Source organism: Zootoca vivipara, chromosome 12, assembly GCF_963506605.1.
Source record: "Zootoca vivipara chromosome 12, rZooViv1.1, whole genome shotgun sequence".
Classification (NCBI taxonomy): domain Eukaryota; kingdom Metazoa; phylum Chordata; class Lepidosauria; order Squamata; family Lacertidae; genus Zootoca; species Zootoca vivipara.
The window spans coordinates 58380345-58407161 of NC_083287.1; the positions used below are offsets into that span (position 1 = coordinate 58380345).

Genomic DNA, 26817 nt, shown 5'->3' on the forward strand with positions numbered 1-26817 from the left:
AGACGCCATGTTGCCCGCCAGCACACGGCCCCAAGAGCTGCCAGAATGCACCAAGGAGGTGCTGGAACTCGGTTCCGTTGAGTTCCAGCTGAAGAAAAAGCCCTGCTTAGAACCATAGAATTGTTGAGTTGGAAGGAGCCCCAAGGCTCAGCTGATCCAACCTCCTACAATGCAGGAATTCTATGAAGAGTATTTAATGTGGGGTGGATATGAAATATGAAAGAAGAATCTCAGACAACAACAAAAGCACCATTCAGTTTTTTAAAAGAACAGTTTAAGCAGTTCCGACAAATGAAAGCATCGGCCCTCTCTCTGCTTTGCAGCTAGTTCTGCGGCCGGGAGGTGTAAATTGGCTGCATGTGCAGAGATCATAGAATTGTAAAGGGATCAAAAGGGACCATCTAGTCCAACCCCCTGCTCAGCAGGTGCCAGGCAAGCGGGAGGGAGAGGTAGTTGCAGATGGCAACTCTCTCCTGCTCTCTCCTGCTGACCTTGCCACAAACAGCAGTCTCTTGCTTCCCGGAACCCAATGGGCTCTGAACAGATGCAATTTTGGCTTTAGATGTGATCTTTGAAACACAACCCCCTGTGTCAGTTGCGGGCCTAATGTAGAAATAAATACCTAGCAGTAAGAGCTGATCAACCAGGGGATGGAGAGTGGCGGACTCTCCTTCCTTCCTTGGAGGTTGGGTGGCTGCCTGTCGTAGATGCTTGGATTGAGAGTCCTGCATTGTAGGGGGCTGGAGCAAAGGATCCTCAGGGTTTCTTCCGACTCGACAAATTCAATGATTCTTTCCAAAAAAAGGGTGTGTGTTCAGTTTTAAGTGTTCAGGGAGAGAGTGAATTTCGAGCAGCGAGTACGAGAGGCTGGCATTTTAAATATTTTGAGTGCGACTAAATACAACCTATTAACACTTAAGAATACAAAAAAAAACCCCAACCCACATCTTTTTTGAGCAAGTTCTGCTTGTCTTGGTGGTAGTCCTTATGTGTGAATAAAAGAAGGAAATGGCGAAGTGGAAGTCTGAGATTCCAGCTTTCTGAGAATGCAGCCGCATGTCAGAACCGAGGGCGATTGCAGCAGTTTTTGCATCCTGAAGTTTAAAGTTGTGGGGTGACTTTCTCAGAGGGTTTGTGCTGTGAACCAGATTATATTGTTGACATGGCTTGTTTTCATATTCTGGGAACACTTCTCAGGTTTATGTCGTCCCTCTCCTTAAACAATGATCAAGTAGCCACAAAAGTCTTTACATTGGGAAACATTCCATTATCTGGAACGCACCAGAGGTTTTTATTCATTTGTTTAGGAGCACATGCTGAGGTATAAACAATTTGCAAACTGGACTTCATCCAAATGCTCCATCTCTTCGTCCAGACTCTAGAACCAAAACCAGAACCAGTTTCAATCCATGTGCAAACACTGAAGGTTTACGGCATCATTCTGTCCTTTGGTGCTAAGGTTGCAGTCCTTGATGGAGTCGCCTTGGAGTAACCATCACGAAACTTAGTGGAACTTACTTCTGAGTAGGCAAGGATAGCATCGCCCTGTTAAAAATAACAACAAAAATGGGGTTTAAAGAAAAATTGCACTCTGCTTGCACTGTGGGTCTTGAAACTTTGATGAAATTGGGACCAGTTTCGTGGCAGGCAACCCATGTCCCTCTGTACCAAACTTTTGTGTGCTGGAGGCCCTCAGCTCTGCCTCCCATGAGATGCCCTGTCTCCCCCCAAAGTCCAGCAATCGCTGGTGCTTATGTCCACATAAATCACGGTCTCACAGAATTGTAGAGTTAGAAGGGACCACGGGGGTCATCTAGTCCAACCCCCTGCAATGCAGGAACCCTTGGCCCAAAGTGGGCCTCAAACCCACAACCCTGAGATTAAGAGTCTCATGCTCTGTCAACTGAACTACATTCCCTGACTGGGAATTGAACCTGGGCCACGACAGTGAGAGCACTGAATCCTAACCACTAGGCCACCTGCTTGCGGGGGAAGTAGATACTTTCACATAATCAATCCCCTCACCTCCATCTCCCTCCAGGCTGGAAGGGGGCAGGGGCTGAGATGATTTACAGCCACGAGTCAAGCGGGAATCGAGGCTCCCTTCCTGAATTTGTGCTCGCTATCCAGTCTCAGGAGATCTGGGACAGGCCTGGGTTGCAGCTGCTGCGCTGGATTGCGTTTTGCTCCCTGTTTTGCAGAGCTAACGGCCACCATTGGGCTTCCTGCTCCATGTCTAGGGGCTGTCTCTGGTCCTGCATTTTGGCCAGGGAGGACACCCCTCCCCAGAGAGGCTTTTGGAACTGCAGTCTGCCAGGGAAGGTCCTGAAGGAGCCCAAAGACATGGAGAAGCCAAGCAGCAGGAAGATTACAGCAAATTAACCCAAATTTGACCGGAATGAGAGTGGCCAGTCCCTCACCCCTTTTTTTTAATGCCCCCTGACATCCCCCACTTTATCTTCTGCTTCAAAGAGCCAGACCGGGCAAAGGGGGGAGGGTTTCACTTTCTCACACAAATAACACATGCTGTACCTTTCCTTCCTTCCCCATCTAGGCAACCATTCCCCAGCTGCTGCCCAGCCCAGAGCCAGCTTCCTCAGAGCAAAAGTGCAAAGGAGGTTGAGCCAGGAAAATGCCAGCAAGTCAGGGCTCAGTTGCCCCGTGGCCAGGCTAAGCTTGGCCTGAAAGCCACCTCCCTTTAGAAGCAGAGTGGGGTCTCGAGGCATCAAGCCAGAGCCAGCGCAACTCCTTTCTCAGGGCAATGAGACTGATGGGTTAGGGACTGCTCTGCTGCAACTGTCCACATGTTGCTAGCCCCCACCCTGGTTTCCTAACCCCCCTGAAATGCCAGGGGTAGGAAGCCTGGCTCTTTTGGTGCTGACCTTTAATTTAAGTGTTGGTGCTGACGTTTAAAGCCCTAAACGGCCTCAGTCCAGAATACCTGAAGGAGCATCTCCACCCCCATCGTTCTGCCCGGACACTGAGGTCCAGCACCAAGGGCCTTCTGGCAGTTCCCTCATTGCGAGAAGCCAGGTTGCAAGGAACCAGGCAGAGGGCCTTCTCGGTGGTGGCGCCCGCCCTGTGGAACACGCATCAGATGTCAAAGAGAAAAACAGCTACCAGATTTTTAGAAGACATCTGAAGGCAGCCCTGTTTAGGGAGGCTTTTAATATTTAATAGATTATTTCATTTCATTTTTCTGTTGGAAGCCGCCCAGAGTGGCTGGGGAAACCCAGCGAGATGGGCGGGGTATGAATAATAAATTATTATTATTATTATTATTATTATTATTATTATTATTATTATTATTATTTTCACACACACACCCCTTTCCAATGATTCAGCCCCTGGTGACTCCTTGCCCCAGAGCATGCACAGAGAAACACCCACATTGGCTGATCCCGGAATGTCCTGCTTGTCCTCAATAGGACATCCCTATTTTCATCGGAGAAATGTTGGAGGGGATGGGATAGAAACACTTCTTCTGAATTGGAGCAAATGGCAGAAAATCCCATTCAGCTGTAAACCTACCGGTTTTGGGGGAGGGGGGAGCAAGGCAAACAGAGGTGTGGATAAGTCCCACATCTTACATAAAACATTGGTAACCTCCAATATATGAACCTATGCATCATATTATGGTGAGCCTACTTCTCCCCTCCCCATTTTTTATCCTCACAACCACCCTGTGAAGTAGGCTTTGCTGGGAGAGAGAGGGAGAGATTCTTAAGGGAGAGCCATGGGGTTTGAACTGGGGTATCCCTAGTCTTAGCCTGAGACTCTAATGCCACACATGGGGACTTCATTACTGTATGTATGGGTTGGTTGTGGGTGCTTTTTAAAGAAGATTAACTGAACACATCAGAGATTCCAGAGCACCAAGAATAAAAAGCTCTATGTTACATCAAGAAAAAAAAGCACACCAATTAAGTGTTACTTATCCCAAATTCCTTGGGAGACTTGTGGAAGAGACAAAAGTAGATTTTCTCTTTTTTTCATGTATTTCAAGAAAATCCCACCAAATGGAGACAAAAGCGATTGCCTTTGTTTTGACTTTCAAAAAATGAGTGAACCACTGGGATTTTCATGTAATGCGATGGTTCATATCTTATCCACCATAATGAGGTGTTAATTTCAGACAATGTTTTCCATCTTTGGGCAATCGACAGACGTGCAGCAATAAGAGAGTAATTCAACAAATCTTTCCATTTTGCATTTTATTATTAATAGTAATAATAATAATACCAACTTGGGGGAGGGATCTTTTGGGATCTTATTTATTTCACCCAAAACCCTCTGTCAAAACTGCTGCACCACTATGCAGTTCCACCCAAGGTGGTGGTAGGTGCCTTTGACGCCACGATTCCTCCAGCCACCCAGAGATGCACTCGAGGACATTACTGTGTTTGTGTTGAAGGTACTGTACTTGATTATCTCTGTCCCAGAGATTCTGTCCCAGGGGCTTTAACATTCTGGGCACGCTCTGAACACAGTCCAAGGAAGCAGATTCCCCCCCAGCATATCCTTTCGCTCAATATCCTCTTCATGCTCAGGGTTTATCCACACATCCTCTGGCCCCTCTGCTTTCCCTTGGGGGAAACTGCTCTTTAGAGCTCTGTCAGAGCAAACAGCAATCTGGGTTTTCTACAGAGTGATGTTTCCTCCGATCTAGAGCTAAAGAATGGGTTTCCCCTGGGAAAGGAGGGGGGCAAGGGGGAAACTGCTTGGGCCCATGCTTTCTCGGCATGGGACAAGTGTGGAGAAGCCCTCATGGAGTTGGAAGGGACCCCCAAGGGTCATCTAGTCCAACCCCTGCGATGCAGGAATCTCAACTAAAGCATCCAGGTCAGATGGCCACCGGACCTCAGCTTGGAGAGCTCCAAGGACGGAGAGTCCACCACCTTCCACCACTTTGACTGCCTTGACACCTTGGGCTATTCATCAATGCATATAATAGCATAACTTTCCTGCTACATCAGGAAAGGATGGCATGCAGTGGAGGAAGGCGGCACAAGGGGGATCTCCCACCCAAAGATGGGTCCCATCTAAAACTCTCCTTGAACCAGCTCCTCACTGGGCTCGCTCTCAAACCCGTCTCCGTAAACTGCGATGACCCGAACAGCGGCCGCCTTCTTCAGAGAACATTTGGGGAGCCAACAGCTCTCAACTTTCTCTCCTGTTCTCTGCTCTTCCCATTTGCCGTCTGCCCTTCTCCTGAGCTGCACCTTGTACTCCTTTATCACAATGCCGTCTGCAACGAAGCTGGGGCTGCCCCACGTGACCTGGAGTTGGCTGCTGAAGCAGGAACCTCTAGGCCTCAGGGCTGGTTTCCCTGGGGGGCTTGAACGGCAGGTGGTGTCCACCACCCCACTCACATCACTGAAAGGACTGAGGCCTGTTTTGGTCTCCACAGCATATCTAAATTCATATTTTGTTTCTGGCTCCAGTCCTGTGACCCAGAACTTTGCCTGGCTGCCTTTGACGTGTGCAAACACCCATTTTTCCTCCCCCAGAACCCTGTGCTGGACATAATATCCCGATATCGCCCCTTTCTCAGACTCTGCTGGCTTGAATGTCAGCTGGAACCGGTCCCAGGAGACAGCATCTGCCAGCGGGGGGAGAGGTTTAGACAGAAGGTCTAATTTGGTTCCTTCCAGAGACCCACTTTGGTATCGGATGATCACGGCACCCGGATCACTCTCATCAGCCTGTGAGGTCACCACAAACCGACCCTCTCCAGGCTGAGAAAACAGAGAGTATCCTGAAAAGACCATGGCCGCCTTCTGGACTCTCTTGAGTAGGCCTTTGTCCTCAAACCACGGAGCAAAGCTCTTGTCTCCTGCAGAAGTCTCTGGCTTGGGTTCGCATACTTGATCCAAGGCTGCGTTTAACTTCTCCAAGTAGGGCTCTTTCGCTTGCAATGAGGTGAACGTAAATGCAACGACGATGTCAATTTTGGGATCGAGGACCCTCTTCACCACCTCATCCTGGGAAGATACCTTCCCCTTTGACAACTCCAGGAAGAAGTTGACGTAATAGATCTCTCGGAACTTCAGATCCAGGAATTTGTGGAGCCACCGGCTTCTGAATGTCGACTGCTGGTGCTTCCTCAGGGTGTCCCCCAAGGCACCTTCTTGCACTGCTCCGGCACGAATCGCAGGCAACAGCCCTGCCACCTGCTTCTGGAAAGCCCGCCTGCACTGCCGGCACAGATCTTGGAACTTCAGGGTTTTATTCTGGATTTCTGGGAAGGCGGTGGCAGTGGGCTCCTCCAGGAGGTCGTTGCACCTCCTGTCGACTTCCCCCAGCTGCTCCAGTGCTTCCTCGACGTCCGAGATCAGCTTAGAACTGACTTGACGCACGAGCCTTGCAGCCTTGGACTCCAGCCTGTTCAGTGGGTACAGCCAGACTTTCACAGGCACGGCCTTCTCCCCTTGGTCACCCAGCAGTTTAGGGAGGCTGGAATATACTTTCAAGGCTTCCTCGTAGCTGGTTGGGTTGCTTTCTAGCGCAATGTCCCCATGGAAGGTGCAGCTGAATTTCTTAGCCGCAGCCTTTTCCTCGCCTTCCAGCTCGGCCTCTTCCTTTCCTTGGCAAACCAGAGGAACTTTGGCCACCATCACATGGAGTTTGGCTCGAATATCTCGGACACTCTCGGAGGAAGAAGATATTTGGTCAAACACAAAGAAGGCGTGGGCTCCATACAGGATGCCAACGACCACATGGGTGCCCGGCCCTTTGCTGAAGACCTCTGGGTAAGTGATATGTTGCGGCCCAATCTGGCGCATGGTCAGCTGCTCAAAATGTGTGGTGGCCGAGTACTGGAGGGTCACGCGGGCCTGGCATGTGGACTTCCGGGCATCCAAGAGGAATTTGGCTGATCCGTCCACCTTGACCAGCCCCGCCAAGAAACTGGCCTTCAGCGATTCTGAGACATCCAGCGCATGGGTTTTGTGGGAGGTTGTGTCAGATTCAATGACTTGCGTTGCAGTGTTGGGTTGTGGCCGCGCATCAATGTTTTCCTTCAGTGCCCCGGGATCCCACAAAGTGATGCCTGCAATTAAACAGAGACGCAGCGAAAAGTCAGTGCAATGGCATGTGAAATTGCATGCGAGATATTGGACGCTCCGTTATGCCCAACCCCTTCGCCAATATGTATGCAGACAGTTCTATTGCGGTTCCAAAAGAACATGACAATCCACATCCTCTTAGGTTTGCCTAAAGGTAAAGGGACCCCTGACCATTAGGTCCAGTCGTGACCGACTCTGGGGTTGCGCGCTCATCTCGCATTATTGGCCGAGTGAGCCGGCGTACAGATTCCAGGTCATGTGGCCAGCATGACAAAGCCGCTTCTGGCGAACCAGAGCAGCACATGGAAACGCCGTTTACCTTCCCACCGGAGCGGTACCTATTTATCTACTTGCACTTTGACATGCTTTCGAACTGCTAGGTTGGCAGGAGCTGGGACCGAGCAACGGGAGCTCACCCCGTCACAGGGATTCGAACCGCCGACCTTCTGATCAGCAAGCCCTAGGCTCAGTGGTTTAACTCACAGCGCCACCTGGGTCCCGGGAGGCAATAAAGTCTTATGCAACATAAGAACATCAGAAGAGCATCTTCTGGATCAGGCCAAAGGGGGCCTGTCTGGTCCAGGACCCTGTCCTCACAGTGGCTGACCAGGTGTTAGATTTGGTTACATGCTACTATGACTGATGGCAAGTGAAGTCCAATGGAGAGTGAGGACACTGTGATGCAAACGAGCGTAAGAGTCTTGCTGGATCTAGTCCAGGATGCTGTTCTCGCAGGAACCAGAAGCCTTGCTGCCTCCATCTGTGATAACCATCATGGCTAATAGCCACCGAGAGCCCTTTTGGTGCCCAGCTGCCGTCAAGCCCAGCCAGCACACAGCTGTATGATGCTGTGGGGAGTTACAGGCAGGTGAAAGGGCAGAAAGCAAAATCAGGGAATGCCCCTCTGGTCTCTTCCCTGCCTTCCTGCACTGGAGGCTAAAAAGCAGAGGCTTCTGTTGAGGAGGAGGAAGAAAACTTTAGAGGAAGTGAAGAACAGGTTTGTGTCAGCTTGCATTTCTTGATACAGAAAGCATTGATCTGATGTGTAGAGATCTTTCCTATTCTACTTAATTCAAGAGGGTTCTGGGAGCTTCTCTGTGTGAAAGAAACAAGCAGAAGGTTCATGATGTTTGGGTTACATCTTCAGAGAAGCTGAGTGCAGCTGCCTTAAAGTGGTTCTATTATCTCTTTCTGTCAAGGTCATGCTGACTATAATAATAAGGCCAGGAAGAGCCTGAGTTTCACACTTTATATTTCTATTTTTCTTCTAGTGTGGTGTTCTGTATATAGTACGCTTAGTGTTAAGTTTTTGTAAGTTACTGTAAGTTTAAGTGAACTCTGCTGCAACTGGATTTCTGATGGACAGGGCCAATCCTGAACATATTGGATTTGTGACCATTTTGCTCCTTTGCCTTCAGTAGCAATGAAGCTCCGCTGGACACTGGAGTTCTGCTCTGGATCAATAAGAGTAGAATTCCATGACAGTTTGGGCGCCTTCCAAAAAGTGGCATCATCACAACACCGCAAACTGGTTGGTGGCCAAATAAAATCCCAAGACTCTCCAGGCCTTCTTTGAGGGTTTAAGAGGAAAGGGGGGGTGCCACCCCCACCACTACCCAGCCCCCATAATGGCTCATGGTGGTTTTCCAGAAAATCTCCTCCTCTCTGGGCACCAGGAGAGGCAGAGGGATCGTCCATTTACCTGGGATGAGGTTGTCCCTTCGGCAGTCATAGAGCATCCCCAGCTGGAAGGGTCGGCCAAGAGCTGCCATCTCCATCACCTCCTCTGCTGCAGCCATTGCTTCACCTGGATTGCTGCCTGGGCCCAGGGTTGCTTTTCTCCAAGAGGTGGGACAGGAGAAGAACGTCAGGAGGTGAAAGTTCTAAAGAAGCACAAGAGGAAAAGGTGGAGAAACAGAGTCCTCCTGGGAAGACTACCTGGCCATTCCTCTGACTCTTTCCTTCCTTTACGTTGACCAAAAGTGGTTTAGTATTCTCCAGCTTCCAAGATTCACCTGGCTTTGCCCTGGATAGATCTGTGCTTTGCGCTGCAGAGTAGCTAAAAGCCTAGCATGCTCCCTCTTCCATGTGACAGCCCTTGAGATATTTGAAGATGGCTGTCACGCCTCCTATCAGTCTCCTCTTTTCTCCATTGTGCCTCAGTCCAAAAAGAAACAAGAGTTTGTCACTTTGCATTTCTTGATGCCGAAAGTATTGATCTGATGTGTAGAGATTTTTCCTATTCGACTTAATTCAAGAGGGTTCTGGAAGCTTCTCTGTGTGAAAGAAGCAGAAGGTTCATGATGTTTAGGTTATATCTTCAGAGAAGCTGAGTACAGCTGCCTTAAAGTGGTTCTATTATCTCTTTCTGTCAAGGTCATGCTGAGTATAATAATAAGGTCGGAAGGAGCCTGGGTTTCACTTTCTCTTTCTATCTCTTTTCCTTCTACAGTGGTACCTATACTTACGAATAACTCTGCTTTCGGATGTTTCTACATTCGCCATCTACATTCGTCCGCCATCTTGGATGCGGTTTAGATAGGATTTTTTCTACTTACAAATTTTTAGATAGGGTTGCTTCAACTTACGTATTTTTTCTCCCAATGCATTCCAATGGGATTTGACTTACAATTTTTTTCGACTTACGAATGTGCGTTCGGAACGCATTAAATTCGTAAGTAGAGGTATCACTGTATTGTGGTATTCTGTACATAGTATGCTTAGCATTAAAGTTTTAGTCTTATAAGTTATTGTAAGTTTTAAGTTAAGTCTGCTGCAACTGGATTTCTGATGGACAGTGTCAATCCTGAATGTATTGGATTTGTGACCATTCTGCTCATTTGTCTTCAGTAGCAATAAAGCTCTGCTGGATGAAGTATTCATTGCCTCTGGTCTATTTTTTGGGAATCCTGCAACGTGTTTAAATTTTTACTCTGCTAAGTATACATTGGAGTTCTGATCTGGATCAATATTGAGTAGAATTCCATGACAGAGTTCTGGGCAAGCGCCTGGAATCTCACACCGCTCAGAGATTGGGGTGGCATGCAAAACTATTTTCCTCTTTGAATCGCCCTTTATTCATTCATAAGGACTGCGGTCTTACTGAGGGTCGCATGCAGAGGGTCCCAGATTCAATGCACGCCATCGCTGGGTGGGGCTGCAATCCCAGGAAGCTTCTGCCAGGCCGCCCTGCACTCTGCTGAGCTCGATGGAGCAACTCAGTGCAGAGCAGGTTCCTGTGTGTGGGAATGGGTGGTCTCTTCTGGATGGGGGTGGCAGTGGGGGTCGCACTTCCTCTTAAGAAGCAGGTCCTCCCCGATGGACCCAGCACTGCCGATGGAGTCTGAGGGGGCACCTATAACCTCCAGAGGGCCTTTTTTATCAGCTTGCACTGCTTTGCCAACTGCACCCTTCCTGGAAGAGAGAGAGAGATCTGGCCCCCGCAGGCAGACATGCTGGCCAGATTAGACCAGCAAAGTGAGCTCTGCCTTTGGAAATGGTCTAGAATGCAGCAGAACACCCCATGTTGTTATCAGAGTCATTTTGCTAGCGGAGTTTCCAAACTGGTCGACATTAAAAGCCAGACAAGGAAACAGGTCATATAAAAGCAATCTCCCGTAATGAAAACATTCCTTGCTGCCTGCAGGTGTGTGTTGGGGGGGGGGGATTAAGCATCCTAAACTGGGATTGCCCAAAGGAACGGAAAACCTCACAGTCATCGGTGACTGTCTTGAGTTGTACCCTCCAACATTTCTCCGGTGAAAATAGGGATGCCCTAAGGAAAAGCGGGACCTTCCAGGTCAAATCAGTAACTGGGATGGCTTCTGAAAATCCGGGACTGTCCCTGGGAAAGAGGGACACTGGGAGGGTCTGCTGCCTTACTGTGTATGTCAGCTGTCACCACACTGGAGTGTGCGACACTGTGTGACTGACTGAGAGGTGCTGTGAGAGCCAGCTTCAAATATCTGAAGGGCCGCCTGTCACATGGGAAATGGAGCAGGATTGTTTTCTGCTGCTCCAGAGGGTAGGACTTGAACCCCTGGATCCAAACTTCGAAAAAAGAGAGATTCCGACTAAACGTTGGGAGTAACTTTCTGACGGTAAGAGTGTAACTCGGATGTGGCAGACTCTCCTCCCTTGGAGGTTTGTAAGCAGAGGTTGTGTGGCTGGCCACCGGTTGGGGATTCTTGAGCTGCGATTCTTGCATTGCAGGGGGTTGGACTAGATGGCCCTTGGGGGTCCCTTCCCTCTCTACCATTCTGTGTGCGTCCCAAGCTGTAGAGGAGTTCACGAGAGATCGAGGAAACTCGACCCGTCACCCTCCCATTGTCCCTCTCCCAAATAAAGGCCCTGCCCCAAAGCCAGGGGTCTGGAGGATCAGCCACATCCCTGCAGTGCCCGCAGCTGGGCCCCCAGGACTCCTTCAAGACCCTTCCCCACAAGGGGAGTTTTAGTTAGGGATCAGGCATTGTCAAGAAATGTGGGGTCCAAGGTGGGCTTCCTTAGGGGCAGTCAGTCCCTCCCCCCTCCAAGGAACCCACACCCGCATGTGTGTTTGGATTCCACCTTTCCTGGCAGGAGCTTAAGGTGCCCTGCATGGTCCCACCCTCCATATTATCCTCACAAGACCCCTGTGAGGTAGGCTAGTCTGAAAGTTGGCCCCAGGGTATTCCTCCCCCAAAAAAGCTGGAATTTGGTGGAATTTAGTTCCTGTTCCTCTCCGGGGGGGGGGGGCAATTGCCATTATAAGAAAACAAAGGAGAGCTTTGTGGTGAGTTCTGGCACCTCTAGAAAAATAGCCCTGGTTGGCCCCAAGATCACCCAGGGATCTTCATGGCCAAGTGGCTCTCTTTGAACCCTGGTTCAAAGACCAGGGTCCTATCCCTATTCCCTCCCAGGTCCTATTCCAACATGCTAACCACTTGGCCACACTGTTTCCTCCATGGACCCGGCCAGCCACACACACAGGATCCCTGGCTAGCTTTAAGGACCCAAGTGGGGTCACTGGTCGAGAGAAGATGTGGTCAGCCCCACCACTTGAAGGATCCTGTCTCTGTTTATTCCTGCATTGCAGGGGGTTGGACTAGATGCCCCTTGATGCCCCCTTCCAGCTCTACCATTCTATGCTTCTATGTCATCAGAGGCAAGAGCTGAAACAGACCCTGCAAAGACAGGGCAGTGAATGGGGCACCCCAGCTGGACGTGCGGATTCTCAACGTAACCCAGCCCTGGAGAGGAGCCCTGTAAATAAATAACCTCGTAAATAAATGTTGTGTTCATGGCGGTGTCAGAAAAACTGGGGAAACACCTCTGTGGATTGGACCAAAAGTCAATCTAGTTCCAACATTTCTTTCTGCCAGTGACCAGCCAAAAGGACTTCATATATTTCCAATAGAAACCCTTGGGACCAAACATGCTATAAAAACAGCTCAGTGGGGATGAGAAGCTGCCTGTAATCAAAGAGTTCAGGAAAAAACACAAACCAGATGCATCTAGGAGACCCGCCAAGGGGACACGAAGCCAAGAGCCCTCCCTGCTCCTGTTGCTTCTCCCCAGCATCAAGAGGTAGACTTCCTCTGGAACTGGAGGTTCCAATGATCCTAGATCCATACAGGTCTGCTCTAGAGTAGGTGTGGGTCAAGGACTCCCTCCTTCCCTCTCTGAATTGCCCCCCCGTCTCCATCCTTGAATGCTATTCCCCACAGATGCTTACCTGGGCATCCCAGACCTGGGCCTTGCCTTCTGCATCCAGGATCCAAAACAAAATATATACACCCCACAGCTAGCACTGGATGAGGTGGCAGGGCACAGGAGGAGCCTGAAACCACAAATTTAATCCGTTGTCAGGAAGTGGGCTATGGCAGTCTCCTCCAGCTGCCCTCCCTCCCCTGCCCCGATGTTGCAGCCACAGAAAGTGCAAGTTTGACCCTTGAGATATGTTGAGACTGTGTGTGTTCCACCCTGATAAGGCCTGTGGCTCAGCCTCGCTAGCCCTGCCTGGGAGGTGGCGCAGCTTCAGTGTCTCCTTGGCCTTCTGACGCACGGCAAGGCAGGTCCTCTGAAGGCCCTCCACGAATCTGCCTAATTCTATTCCTGCCTCCTGCGGCAGGGAGTTCCAGGGTTTAACTATGCACTGTGTGAAGGTTTTTTTCTTTTCTCTGCCCTTTTCAGCTTCCAAAGAGACACATACACATACCAGACATGGGTTTTCCCAACATCCAAATTAACCCACCTCGTGACAATATTGCATTTATCCATTGGGTGCACATGGGAATTTTTTCAGTGGGTCTCCCATCCAGTGACTGGCCAGGGGATCAGGGTGAGGGGGTCACCATTCACCCCACAGGCAAAAGAAACCGAGGTTGGCAGATGCCACCAACCAGGAGCTGCAAACTCCGTTTCCTTTGCCTGTGCAACCTGAAATCAAAGCTGTTACTGGCAGATAAGAGATCTTCCTTTCACTGACCAGCTTCAGTTCAAGAGAAAAGAGGACTTTCCCTCTGATCAGGCATCTGGGCAACTCCATTCCTTGGCCGGAGTGCCCCACGGGGATTGCAGGACCAACAATGGAATTAACTTGCAATAAAGGAGATTCCAACTAAACATTGGGGGGAACTTTCTGGCAGCAAGAGCTGTTCCACACTGGAAAGTCCTTGCCCGGAGATCTTTAAAAAGAGGCTAGATGACCACCCACCAGCGATTCTTGAACCGGGATCCCTGCATTGCATGGGGTTGGGCTAGATGTCCCTTGGGTGCCCCTTCCAACTCCACAATTCAGTTTCTAAATTTTAGAGCCCCTAGAGGGCCCCTGCATCGAGACCCTCTTGCCCACCCCCGCAGGGTCCAAACAGAGGCGACTTCCCAAGCAGTCACATTCAGCCACTTCTGATTTAGTCATCGTTGGTTTATTTGCTTTCAGCTATCTCAAAAACTGTACCAGGGAAAGGGGGGAGTTTTTGCTACCTTTTCTGTCACTCTACTGCTTGTCCTTCAACCACCACTTTAATCTTCTGATGTGCACACAAACAAACATTTCTTTGAAGCGCCTCAAGCCTAAAACATTAACGAATTTGATCATGCCGCCTTTGCTGGCATCTCCTATCATTGAAAACTAACCTGGACTTCAAACGAGCCCGTAACTTTATCGTCCCGATTCACACACACCCTCCTGTTACCCCTGCCCCCGATGAAACCACCAACCAAAGCAAAAGCCTCCCTACCCCACCCTCCGCGTCCCCCACGGGGTAAGTGCATCGCTGCTCCCGAACTCTCCGAGAGTTTGGGAACCAACCAAGCTGCAACCGCACCTGTTTGCTACAGCGAGGAAGACGTTAGCAGGCAGCTGTGAGTCCGCTGGGGCAAGGCCTGCAGTTATAGCTTTGTCCTGAAGACGGGGCCCACAGCCAACATTTGCAGGCCCACAAAAGAGGAAAGTTTCCTCTGCTCCGTTCGTCTGCGCCCATCTGCCCGTCTCTGGGCACCAACCCCCGCAAGATCTCTGGGCCAGGAGGTCTTCCGGCTGCCTGCTTGACCGATAAATTAAAACAGCCCCTTCTCTCTCTCCTCCCGGGTCCCACTAAGGGTCTGTGAAGCCTGCCTCCTGTTTGAATTTCGCCAGGGTCTCCCGGGGCGAGCAGGAGAGCAGCAGGGGGTGGACTTGCAGGAAGGGGTTCAGGTTCCCCCCGTCGTCTCTGTAGCACGGCAGCAGCCGGCTCTCGGCATGCGCCGCCTGGTGTGCCTTGAGCTCCTTGCGCTGCCCGAAGACGGCGCCACACTCGGTGCAGGGGTAGACGCGCTCGACCGTGTGGGTGAGGTGGTGCGTCCTCAGGTTCCCCTTGTACTTGAAGCTCTTGCCGCACTCCAGGCAGGTGAAGGGCCTCTCGCCGGTGTGGATGCGCCGGTGCTTCATGAGGGTGGTCTTGAGGTTGAAGGTCTTGCCGCACTCGCCGCAGACAAAGGGCCGCTCGCCCGTGTGGATGCGCTGGTGGGTGATGAGGGTGCTCTTGCGGTTGAAGCTCTTGCCGCAGGCCGTGCACTCGAAGGGCTTCTCACCGGTGTGGATGCGCTGGTGCTTGATCAGCTCCCCGTTGTGGCTGAAGCACTTGCCGCACTCGGCGCAGGCAAAGGGCCGCTCGCCCGTGTGGATGCGCTGGTGGCGGGTCAGGTCCCCGTTGCGGCTGAAGCTCTTGCCGCACTCGGCGCAGCCGAAGGGGCGCTCCCCCACGTGGATCTTCTGGTGGAGGATGAAGGTCTTCTTGGCGCAGAAGCCCTTCCCGCACTCGCCGCAGACGAAGGGCCGCTCGCCGCGGTGGATCTTCTGGTGCGTGACAAAGTTGGCCTTGCGGTTGAAGGCCTTGCCGCAGTCGGCGCACGAGTAGGGCTTCTCGCCCGTGTGGATGCGCTGGTGCAGCACGAAGGTCTGCTTGGAGCAGAAGCTCTTGCCGCACACAGTGCACTCGAAGGGCTTCTCGCCCGTGTGGATGCGCAAGTGACGCATCAGGTCCCCCTTCTGGCTGAAGCTCTTCCCGCACTCGGAGCACGGGAAGGGCTTCTCCCCCGTGTGCACCCGCAGGTGCGTCACCAGGTTGCCCCGGTGCTGGAACCGCTTGCCGCACATGCTGCAGGCAAAGGGGCGGTCGCAGGCCGCGTGGCTCTTGGGGCGCCGCGCTCCCTCGGGGGTGCCGGCAGGGTCCGGCGGGGTCCGAGGACGGGGCTTCTCCTGAGGGCTGCCGGAGCCTCCGGGGACAGGCGGTTTCTTCTGCTCCGGGCCAGCCTGCTTTGCCCACTGGCTGCCACTACCCTTGCCGCTGCGGACGCTCTGGGAGGCGGCTGCGGCTGCTTCCGCTCTCCTCCGACTCGGCTGGATGTCGTCATCTGGTGGTGAGGAAGGGAAATGCATCAGAAGACAAGAGCTTTAAAACGAAATGAAATTTATTACGGTCCCAGACCAGCTTCACATGCCGTACTAAGCGAACATTAAAACACAATAGAATTAAGTTTGAATTAACAATCGAATATAACAATAAACAATACGAATATGACAGTCATTAGAAATGTGGTTTAGGTCTTAAGTCTCTAAAATATTATCTAGAGTTTGCATCTGAGGCCTTAAGTGTTTGAAATAGCACAGCTTGTTCCCTGAGTTTTATGGCAGCTGCGCAAAATTTGGCCCCCCCGTAGCGTGATTTCTGGATCCTTATCCTCTATCAGGGATTTTAAGCTATAAAATGTTTAAAAGTACTTTCCCAAAAAAACCAGTCCTTTCTGTTGGGGGATAATTCAGACTGAAATTCCCAGGGGTCAAAAAAGGTTATTTATGTATGCCACTACTGCAACCTGTGTTTTGTTAGCCCAAAAATGGAAAACAAGCAAGGTCCCTACCTAAGAAGAATGGCAACTTAAGAATATGCGCAGCCTGCACATTTAACATATAGAATAAGATAACAAGAAGAACATACGTTTAGAGAAGATTATAAAACGTTTATTGAATATAAGGGGGGGGGGAATTGTGTACGCTTGAAAACATTGGCGGCATTAAGATCAATTCAACAGTGTAAATAAGTTTTGATGGATGCAATAATGGAATACTGAATGGTTTAGTTTTTGTAAAATATGCAGGGATTTTAGATATGTAAAATGAACCATGGAAAGAGAAGAAGGGAACTCGTTCATATTTTAAGGATGTTTAACTGAGTATTTTAAATTATAAAACAGAAAATTTAATAAAAATTATATATAAAAAGAAGAAGACAAGAGCCGGGCATTTGGCAGGAACCAGAATGCTTCAGGGGAAGCAGCACAGCTAAGTCTGTGACACAGAGTGGTATAGTTGGAAGGTACCCTGAGGATCATCTAGTCCAACCCCCTGCAAAGCAGGAATTTTTCTGCCCAACATGGGGCTCAGACCCACGAACCTGAGATTAAGAGCCTCATGCTCTACCGACAGTTATCCAGGTGTTTTATGGCTTTAAAAAAAGGCATGTGTTTAATGCAAGGTGCATCATGGGAAATTCCAGCCTTGCAGAGGGCTGGACTGCATGACCCTTGGGGTCCCTTTCAACTCCACAATTCTTTGATTCTGTGAAATGGCTCTCCAACAGAACTTCGAGGTGCAGCCATTGGGTCTGCATGTCTGTTTGTGAGGTAGTATCAGTGAGCCTCTGAGCATGCGCAGATGGTGCGTTTGGGAGTATGGCAAGGGAGGCGGCTAAAGCAGCTAAGCTGAGGTTCGGAAAAGAGCAGGCAAAATGATCGAGGGGGTGGAGAGACCCCCGGGTGAGGAAACGCCTGCAATATTGGGGAGTTTTTCGTTTAGGGGGAAAGCAAGTGAGAGGCAACATGATAGAAGCTTATACAACTATTTTCTGGCCTGCAGAAAAGTGGCTGGAGGAAAGTTTTCCCTCCCTCTCTCATAGCACTAGAATTTGTGGAAATGGCAATGAATGTCGGGAGATTTGGGAACAGGGAAAAGAAAGTCCTTTGTCTTGCAGCAGATTGTTAAACTGTGGAACTCGCTCCCACTGGATTATTATTTGTTAAATGTGTATACCGCCCTACTCTTGCAGGTCTCAGGACAATTACAAGGTAAAATCACGATATAAAAACACAAGACGCATAATAAAAACAATAACAGGGAGGACCTAATAGACACCTCTCCCCACTGGACACTCCTGCAATTCTCCTTCAGCCAAGATGGGAGAGTCGCAGAACTCACCCGTGAGAAGGGTGCCATGGGAAGCTCCTGTTCCCATCTCTCCCGGGGGGCATCCAAAGTCTTCCTCCTCCTCCTCTTCCTCCTCCGGCTCCATCTTCACAATTACGTCAGGCCGGATGTCGGCTGTATGGAGAGGGGGGGGGATTTGTCAGGGATTTCTCAGCTGCCATTCCTGCATTGCAGGAGGTTGGACTAGATGACCCTCAGGGTCCCCTTCCAACTCTCCAACCCTTTGGTTCTGTGAGGCAAGGGGCTGCAGCATCTGGGAGCCCCTTTGCTTGGACAGAAGCACCCCCAAATCAGCCGGCCTGCGAGGCTTGGCCATGCGCCTTGAGAGCCTTCCCCATGGCCACAAACAGGCTGTGGGGCAGAGGCTGTTATAGCCCAGGAGCCCCCCACCTCCCCCCACGGATGCCTCGCCCCTCACGCCAAAAGCAGCACAGGCTTCCTGGACTCACAAGAGTCCGTGTCCTCGCCCGATTCCCCGCCGCTGTAGTCCCAAGGGTCTTCTGCATACGAGTCGTCCTCTGGCTCCATCTTAATGACCACCTCTGGCTTGACCCCTGAAAGAGGAGAGAAAATTCAGGAGCCTCATTTACTGCTCTGGCCGGGTGTCCTCTGGGGGGGGGGGGGGCAGACCTCTGCCTCTGACACACCCTTCTGAAGAAGGGGGGGTTGCCCCCCGAAAGATGCCTGCTAATCCATATGCAGAAGGGAATCAGGTGTGGAGTGGCATCTCCCCATTTCATAAAACTTATACACCTCTTAAGACTAAGAGAAGAGTTTGCTGGTTGAGGCCAATGGCCCACCTAGTCCAGGATCCAACCAGATGCCCCACAGGGAAACCCTCTAGCAGGATTCACACACAAAACCAACCACCTGCCTTTCCTGGAAACTGAGGGCAGAGCATAGCCATCGATAGCCCACTCCTCCTCCGTTAACTGTAAAAAAAGACCCTCCAAAAAAGATAGAGTAGAAACATTACTGAGAAGAAGAATTACCAGCAATTAAAAACTTTCAAAAAGTTTAAGCAGCAGACTCATAACAGGTTAAAACTCAGAGCGGCTTTCTAAACATCTGCTTCTCTAAAGAAGAATGCTTTCAGCAGGTGCCAAGAAGAGACGGGTGAAAATGCCCGCCTGGTGACACTAGTGTAGAGGTGCCACCAAACAAAAAGGGCGAGTTGGTAACGAATGTGGAACGGGCATTACGTGACATGAGAAAGCGTTCTCCCCAGGAAAGGCACGTGGGGCCGTTTTTGCTTCCTGGCTTTTAGCAAATCCAGGGAAACGAATTTCCACAAAGCAGGTTACAGCAATTTAAAAACACCGTTTTAAAGATCAGTTTGAAGCCCGTGCTGTTGCTGCTTTTGGCATCCGTCCGTCTCGAGAAAACGGGGGGCCCAAAGATGCCCACCCCTACATGTGCTCAACGCCTCGAGGTGGACCTGACAGTCCAGGAAAGAGGGCAGAGTGAATTTTAACCTATTTTTTAGCGTTTTAACTTTTTGGTACATCTCAGACTATTATTGCATTTTGATATTCTTCTTGTATCTATCTGCAAACCGCTTAGAGGCTTCTTGTTTTACAACCAAGCAGTGTGCGGATTTTAAGAAATAAAGCAGGATTACGAAAGAAACCTACCAGTCGTGCACCTGACCCCCAGCCAGCGCTGGCACTGCCCAATTCATGCCCGCAAGACCATGTGGTGCCCGGGGCCTCCTGCCAGCCAAAGCCTTCCTTGAGGAGCACAGGGGGCCAGCGGGCACTGGGGGCCACACCATAGCCGACTCTAGGGGCCCCCTCATCTTGCGCAGGGTGTCCTGGGGGACTGCGCTGTGCACCTTCCACCTGCTCCCCAGGGAGGAACACCGGCCCCTCTCACCTGCCGGGGAGTCAGGAGGCGGCTCCCTCTCGGCTCCCTCCGGATCCTGGGGGCGCCCGATGCACACCTCCTCCTCTGGCTCCACCTTAACCACCACTTTGCATCCTGAGGGAGCAGCCCAGCCGGCAGCTGCAAGGAGGAAGAAGAATATATTGTGAATATTAATTTATTTGTGCAGCCGAAGCCGTTAACAAGAAACCCCACAAGATACATAGAATCATAGAATCATAGAATCATAGAATCATAGAATCATAGAGTTGGAAGAGACCACAAGGGCCATCCAGTCCAACCCCCTGCCAAGCAGGAAACACCATCAAAGCATTCCTGACAGATGGCTGTCAAGCCTCTGCTTAAAGACCTCCAAAGAAGGAGACTCCACCACACTCCTTGGCAGCAAATTCCACTGCCGAACAGCTCTTACTGTCAGGAAGTTCTTCCTAATGTTTAGGTGGAATTTTCTTTCTTGTAGTTTGAATCCGTTGCTCCGTGTCCGCTTCTCTGGAGCAGCAGAAAACAACCTTTCTCCCTCCTTTATATGACATCCTTTTATATATTTGAACATGGTTATCATATCACCCCTTAACCTTCTCTTCTCCAGGCTAAACATACCCAGCTCCCTAAGCCGTTCCTCATAAGGCATCGTTTCCAGGCCTTTGACCATTTTGGTTGCCCTCTTCTGGACACGTTCCAGCTTATCAGTATCCTTCTTGAACTGTGGTGCCCAGAACTGGACACAATACTCCAGGTGAGGTCTGACCAGAGCAGAATACAGTGGCACTATTACTTCCCTTGATCTAGATGCTATACTCCTATTGATGCAGCCCAGAATTGCATTGGCTTTTTTAGCTGCTGCATCACACTGCTGACTCATGTCAAGTTTGTGGTCAACCAAAACTCCTAGATCCTTTTCACATGTACTGCTCTCAAGCCAGGTGTCTCCCATCCTGTATTTGTGCCTTTCATTTTTTTTGCCCAAGTGTAGTACTTTACATTTCTCCTTGTTAAAATTCATCTTGTTTGCTTTGGCCCAGTTGTCTAATCTGTTAAGGTCATTCTGAAGTGTGATCCTGTCCTCTGGGGTGTTAGCCACCCCTCCCTATTTGGTGTCATCTGCAAACTTGCTCAGGATGCCCTCAAGCCCATCATCCAAGTCATTGATAAAGATGTTGAACAAGACTGGGCCCAAGACAGAACCCTGTGGCACCCCACTAGTCACTACTCTCCAGGATGAGGAGGAGCCATTGATGAGCACCCTTTGGGTTCGGTCAGTAAGCCAGCTACAAATCCACTGCATGGTAGCATTGTCTAGCCCACATTTTACCAGCTTCTTTACAAGAATATCATGGGGCACCTTGTCAAAGGCCTTGCTGAAATCAAGATAGGCTACATCCACAGCGTTCCCTTCATCTACCAGGCTTGTAATTCTGTCAAAAAATGAGATCAGATTAGTCTGACATGACTTATTTTTCAGGAACCCATGCTGACTTTTAGTGATCACAGAGTTTCTTTCTAGGTGCTCACAGACCGTTTGCTTAATGATCTGCTCTAGAATCTTTCCTGGTATTGATGTCAGGCTGACTGGGCGATACACAAGCCCAGGCACCCCCAAACTCGGCCCTTCAGATGTTTTGGGACTACAACTCCCATCATCCCTAGCTAACAGGGCAAGTGGTCAGGGATGATGGGAATTGTAGTCCCAAAACATCTGGAGGGCCAAGTTTGCCTAGGCCTGCACAAGACAAAATAAAATGCATTGCACGGTTAAAAATGTTATTGAAACCAGGCCTTCCGTTGGGTGGGAGTTGGCTCGCCGGAAGAATTTAACTTATTGTTAAGTTGCCGTTCTAAAGCCAAAACAACCCCCACCTTTTCAGAGATGTGAGGGGCCCTCTCCCCTAATCAACAGTTAATTATTTCCCTCTCCAACATTTGCCTTTTGCTGCTGTCAGCCTCCTCTGGAGTAAGCATATGGGAGCCAGCTCTGTGCCACCCCCACCCCACCCTCTATGAGCTGTATTGTGTTAGAAGCTTTATTGTCAGTTAATTCTTGTTTCACATGTATCCATGTACTGAAGGACCGGGGGCTGCTTAGCCTGGAAAAGAGGAGAGTGAAAGGAGATGTGTTGCTATCTTCAAGTACTGTATCTCAAGGGCTGTCACATGGAAGTTTGTTTTCTCCTGTTCTGGAGGGTAGGACTCGAACCCGTGGCTTCAAGTGACAAGACAGGAGATTCCGACGAAACATCAGGAAGAACTTTCTGACAGTTAAGAGATGTTCAACAGTGGAACGCTCTCCCTTGGGAAGTGGTGAACTCTCCTTCCTTGGAGGTTTTTCAAGAGAGTTTGGGTGGTCAATGCTTTAGCCAAGATTCCTACATTGCAAGGGGCTGGACTAGAGGACCCTTGGAGTCCCTTCTATGATTCCAAGCCTATATTTATTTATTTATATTCCACAATTTATTCTGTGTTGGCCAAATGGCTGGGGGGTGGGTTCTGTTTTTTCTTTTTTGCTCATTTTTGGATTTGCCAAAACGTTCCGCATTTTGCCTCCTTGCATTTCCAATGCTCTGCATTTGGAGGTTGTGATTGTTTGCCGTAAGCCGCCTTGGGCACAGCTCAGGTTGAAAAAGCAACCTGCAAGTCAATCAAATAATCCTGGATCCCCCTAGGAGGGTACCAACATCCAGCTAAACAAATCAGACCAAACAGGGAGCGTGTTTAGGCTCCATTCTGCATCGCTGCCACTGGCACGCTGGGCTCCTGCGACTCACAGGGGCTCAGGAGGGAAGACTTCCCATTACTTACCTGGGCTGGGGGGCTCCAGATTCTCGCCTTCCATCTCCTCTCCTCCCCTCTTGGTCTGCTCCAACTTCTAATGGGGGCTTTGCATCAACGCCACCTGCCCAGGAGGAAGGGGGGGATTTGATTTGATTTATTATATTTCTATGCTTGCATGTCATTCCAATAAACCCCAAATTCCAAACAATTAATAACAACAACATGATAGAACATTTCATTTAAATCGACCATAAAACAATGGCCTAAAGACTCAGGTCATAATTTTTTGATGGGGCTTCTGGGGAGAAGTTAAGGGGAAAAGATATGAAGTTTACTGCTTTCTATACACTTAGAGAAAATTGGCATTTAACACCAAATAAACTAGCCGAGATGTAGAAAATGCTGGAAATGTAAGCAGATAGAGGGGCAATTCTTCCATATGTGAGGGACGTGTAAAAAAGCGAAAGGCTTTTGGGAAATGATATTTCTATGTTTGCTAGACAGGCACATGATGGGAGCTGAAGCTCGCAGAGTTTTCCTGTGCGTTTGCTAGAGAAAACTGCCAGAAATACGAAGGACGTTGCACGTCTGAGTTCCAATGCTCAGAGACAATTTTAAGCTAGACTAAAGTATTTGTAACTGAATTACCATTTTAAGCCTGCCAGAACAAAGCTTCTGTATCTGGTTCTGTATTCCGAGTGAGTAAATCAGTATTAGAAACTCAGATATATAAGCTACCAGGGTAGGTACCAAATGGCTCCTGAAACCAAGGATGCAGTTATCAAAACGGAATGTCTGGTTACTATTTTGGGGCCAGGCGGCTCTGAAGTCTTATTTTTCAAATGATGGACCGACTGTGATTGATTCTCAGTTAAATATCTGGCTAGTTCAGAGGACAACCTTGAGTGGGGTTAAGAGCTCAGAGAACTTCAAGAAGGGACAGTCCACATCTATTTTCGCCTATTCCTGCCTCCTTTTCTTAAGGGTGGCTCCTCCTGCTCAGAAGAAGCATTTTGGTTTCAGAATTCCATTCCGATTCTACAGATAAAATATATGGGATAGAATTCTACAGGATGGGGTATTCATGTGTGAAAACAGTCCCAATCCAAGGGTCCCCAGATGGTGGAGACGGCAGACCCAATCCTAGTGCCCAGGCGTCTGGCTACTTTCGAACACTGGAGCAAATAGTTACAGGTAGGTAGCCGTGTTGGTCTGAGTCGAAACAAAATAAAAAAATTCCTTCAGTAGCACCTTAAAGACCAACTAAGTTTTTATTTTGGTATGAGCTTTCGTGTGCATGCACACTTCATCAGAAATGTTATTTTTACCTTTTGTTTGTGCGATTATTGTTTCAAGGGGGAGAAAAAGGGGAGATGCCAGAAGAACCCAGTCTGCCTTAAAGCACCCTGGATTCCTTAAACGAAAAAGGGGAGATGCCAGAAGAACCCAGTCTGCCTTAAAGCACCCTGGATTCCTTAAACGAAAAGGCTAAAACTAACCTATCTAAGCTTCCCTTTTTAAGCCGCGCAGGGCTGCACTGCTGAACTCACAAATGTGAGGAAGGAAGGATAATATCCAACAAATTTATCCTCTCTTATGGGACGCGGGTGGCGCTGTGGGTTAAACCACTGAGCCTAGGGCTTGCTGATCAGAAGGTCGGCAGTTCGAATCCACGCAACGGGGTGAGCTCCCATTGCTCGGTCCCAGCTCCTGCCAACCTAGCAGTTCAAAAGCACACCAGTGCAAGTAGATAAATAGGTACTGCTCCAAGCAGGAAGGTAAACGGTGTTTCCGTGTGCTGCTCTGGTTCGCCAGAAGCAGCTTTGTCATGCTGGCCACATGACCTGGAAGCTGTCTGCAGACAAACGCCAGCTCCCTCGGCCAATAACGCGAGATGAGCGCTGCAACCCCAGAGTCAGTCACGACTGGACCTAATGGTCAGGGGTCCCTTTACCTTTATATCCTCTCTTAGCACCCCTATCCACATCCCTCCATAGAGAACCTCGGGGGTCTCTTCCAACCATACAATTCTGTGATTCCACAGTGTCCAAGACTCACCGAAGGGGAAGGGGAGGCATGGAACTCGCAGCCTCAAAGAGCCAACTTGCCTTGCGCACGGCGTCAACGCACCACTAAACCCCACACGACGTGGGGTTGCCCGCCCAGCACTCTCTGGGCCATATCACTGGGGCCCTGTTGCCCCCATCACCATGTTGCCTGCTGTGGCTTCACTGAACATGTGCAGAGCTTCATCCCTGCGATGAGAAGAAACAGAAGCAGGATGAGTAGGGAAGGAATCGTACATCAGGCCTGCTACTGCCTGCAATTTGTGGAAACAAACTTATTTATTTGTTTGATTTGTCCACTTCATCAGAAGATCTGAGGGCAGTTCATGTCATAAAAATACAAAATATAAACATTGGACTAGGTGAGCCTTGGGCCCCTCCCAACTCCCCAAAAGTACATAATAAAAACAAGAACGTATTTTGAAAGCCCTTTTCTTTAAAACCGTGCCTGCACTGCTCACAGCTCACAGGATAAACTCAATCCCTGCGTTCTTTTGCGCATACAACTATATCCTCTGTTGAAATTGAAAAGGGGAGCCCAGGCCTCAGGTCTGAGGGCATCTGGAGGTACATACAGGTAGGCCTAAGTTTGGCCAGCCACATTATAAGGAAGAGGAGAATCGGAGAATTAGAGAAAAGTAGCTTTTGTTGTTGTTGTTGTTGTAACTGCTTCATTTTTGAAAGGATTGCAATCCTTTGTGCAAAGTTTTCAAATCACAAGACAAGCATCTGCTGGATCAGGTCCAGTGAGCCCAGCATCCTGTTCTCTCAGTAGCTGCTGGCAAGATGCCCAAATGGGAAACCTGTAACCAGGATCCGAGCCCAAGAGCATCTTTTAAAGCCATCCCTGACTCCTCCATGGCAGTCCTTCCAAGCCACAACTGAGCACCATCTCCTCACAAGATCTCTCTCGCTCCACCTCCACCTTCCTTTATTCCCTGCCTCAAGGCAGCCTCCGCACTTTCGAGAACAGTCTGGCCCTCGCCTCCCTTTCCCAACCCGCCTGCTCTTATGCTCTTACGAGCAGGGAAACCGAGGCAGGGACCCTTTGCCCGAGACGCTGCAGGCCTCTGACCTCCCAAGGGAGCATGCTGCCGCCCCACAACAAACGGGGGAACTCTGGAGAGGTGTGGGGTGCCCAGGAGTGTCCTTGCAAGCGGCCCGACCTCAGCAAACTTCAGCTGTGGGGAGGCAGTTGTCAATAGCAGTTGCTGGAAAAACACAGGCGGGGAGAGTGGCATTTGTGCTTGGAGCGCTGCTTGCAGGTTCCTCATGGGGCATCTGGTTGGGTGCTGTGAGAACAGGAGGCTGGGCTATATCAGTCCCCCTTTGGCCTGATCCAGCTTCAAGGCTCTCCATATGCAAGTTCTACTGTGGTGGCAGAACCTCCAGGCCCAGGGACAGTCTACCTCTGAATTACCAGCAAACGGGGGACAATTGGAAAATACCCTTGTGCTTGGGACCTGTTTCTGCTGGCTGCCCCCTGGCATTTTGACCTCCCTCCTCCGTTTCGGGCATGTCTATTTAGGTCCATCCCTTTCCATTTCCGCAAATTTAATTCCCCACCCGAGCAAGGCTGGGGCCTTGGCAATCTCACCCTCCAAGTCCCCACACATAAAAAGGTAAAGGTAAAGGACCCCTGGGCGGTTAAGTCCAGTCGAAGGCGAGCTGGGCGGAGGCTTCCCAGGAGTGCGCGAGTGGCAGCACTCTGCACATGCCCAGCAGCCCTCTCGTCCTCAGGGCTGCTGCCCAGTCACCTTAACTGTGCTGCACGTGGGCAGGCAATCTGGTCCTCGGAACCGGGGCCGAGCTGGGTCACACCAGGAGGTTCCGGGGCTCGGAGCCGGCGCCTCCCGCGGTCCTCCTCCTGGGGCGGGCAAGGCGGGCATCGCCCAACGGGGCGGGCAAGGTGGAGGCAGAAGAGGCTGCAGGCTGGGAAGGGGGGCAATCCCTAGGGCGCCCCTCTTGCAGAGCAGGGCAGCAGGGCCTCCCCCTCGAAGGGCAGCCGCGCTCCTTCGCCCCCTTGGCCCGGGGAGGGAGGGGGGCGCGGCTTGGATGCCCCCCCCCCGCGGTGGTGTGGAGTTTTCGCAAGGGGCTTTTATTGCAAAAGGGGGGGAGAAGCATCGCTGGTGGCGGGGGGGGCGCTTACCTGGCCTGCAGAGGGGAAGGCGGGGGGCCTCCCCCGCAAGGGTGGCGGGGGGGGGCAGCCCGGCCCGCAAGAGGAGGAAGGGGAGCAGCTGGTGCCTGTGCCCCCTCCGTGCCCGGCCGGCTGGTCCCCCTCGGGCTCTGCCTGCCTTTGTTGTGGGCG

At 50.5% G+C, this 26817-nt stretch overlaps 2 protein-coding genes across 5 annotated transcripts; both read right to left on the reverse strand.

Moving 5' to 3' along the window:
* Nucleotides 1–3212: 3212 nt before the first annotated feature.
* On the reverse strand, nt 3213–13812 carry LOC118092283 (stonustoxin subunit beta-like). Of its 3 annotated transcripts, none has more exons than XM_035130187.2 (3): nt 12781–13812; nt 8770–8950; nt 3213–7051 (listed from the first exon to the last, which is right to left on the reverse strand). In XM_035130187.2, the coding sequence occupies exons 2-3, from the start codon at nt 8864–8866 to the stop codon at nt 5043–5045; spliced, it is 2106 nt and encodes a 701-aa protein (XP_034986078.1). In that variant the 5' UTR covers nt 8867–8950; nt 12781–13812; the 3' UTR covers nt 3213–5042. The 3 variants fall into 3 exon arrangements, with proteins under 3 accessions (XP_034986078.1, XP_034986077.1, XP_060136476.1); XM_035130186.2 differs by having other exon boundaries at nt 8770–9343; XM_060280493.1 differs by having other exon boundaries at nt 8770–13812.
* A 138-nt stretch (nt 13813–13950) lies between these two features.
* LOC118092294 (zinc finger protein OZF) lies at nt 13951–26817 on the reverse strand. Of its 2 annotated transcripts, XM_035130210.2 has the most exons (7): nt 26659–26817; nt 24502–24698; nt 22471–22564; nt 19666–19794; nt 18240–18344; nt 17782–17904; nt 13951–15941 (listed from the first exon to the last, which is right to left on the reverse strand). In XM_035130210.2, the coding sequence occupies exons 3-7, from the start codon at nt 22502–22504 to the stop codon at nt 14644–14646; spliced, it is 1689 nt and encodes a 562-aa protein (XP_034986101.2). In that variant the 5' UTR covers nt 22505–22564; nt 24502–24698; nt 26659–26817; the 3' UTR covers nt 13951–14643. The 2 variants fall into 2 exon arrangements, with proteins under 2 accessions (XP_034986101.2, XP_060136491.1); XM_060280508.1 differs by lacking the exon at nt 26659–26817 and having other exon boundaries at nt 24502–26328.

What these genes read in the sequence shown, in the direction of transcription:
- LOC118092283 (XM_035130187.2), bottom strand. Translation starts at nt 8,866, where the DNA reads ATGGCTGCAGCAGAGGAGGTGATGGAGATGGCAGCTCTTGGCCGACCC. An exon ending in AAGGGACAACCTCATCCCAG is followed by an intron (nt 7,052 to 8,769) that starts GTAAATGGACGA and finishes GTTTAATTGCAG; the next exon opens with GCATCACTTTGTGGGATCCC.
- LOC118092294 (XM_035130210.2), bottom strand. Translation starts at nt 22,504, where the DNA reads ATGGAAGGCGAGAATCTGGAGCCCCCCAGCCCAG. An exon ending in TCTGGAGCCCCCCAGCCCAG is followed by an intron (nt 19,795 to 22,470) that starts GTAAGTAATGGG and finishes TCCTCCTTGCAG; the next exon opens with CTGCCGGCTGGGCTGCTCCC. An exon ending in GCCTCCTGACTCCCCGGCAG is followed by an intron (nt 18,345 to 19,665) that starts GTGAGAGGGGCC and finishes CTCCTCTTTCAG; the next exon opens with GGGTCAAGCCAGAGGTGGTC.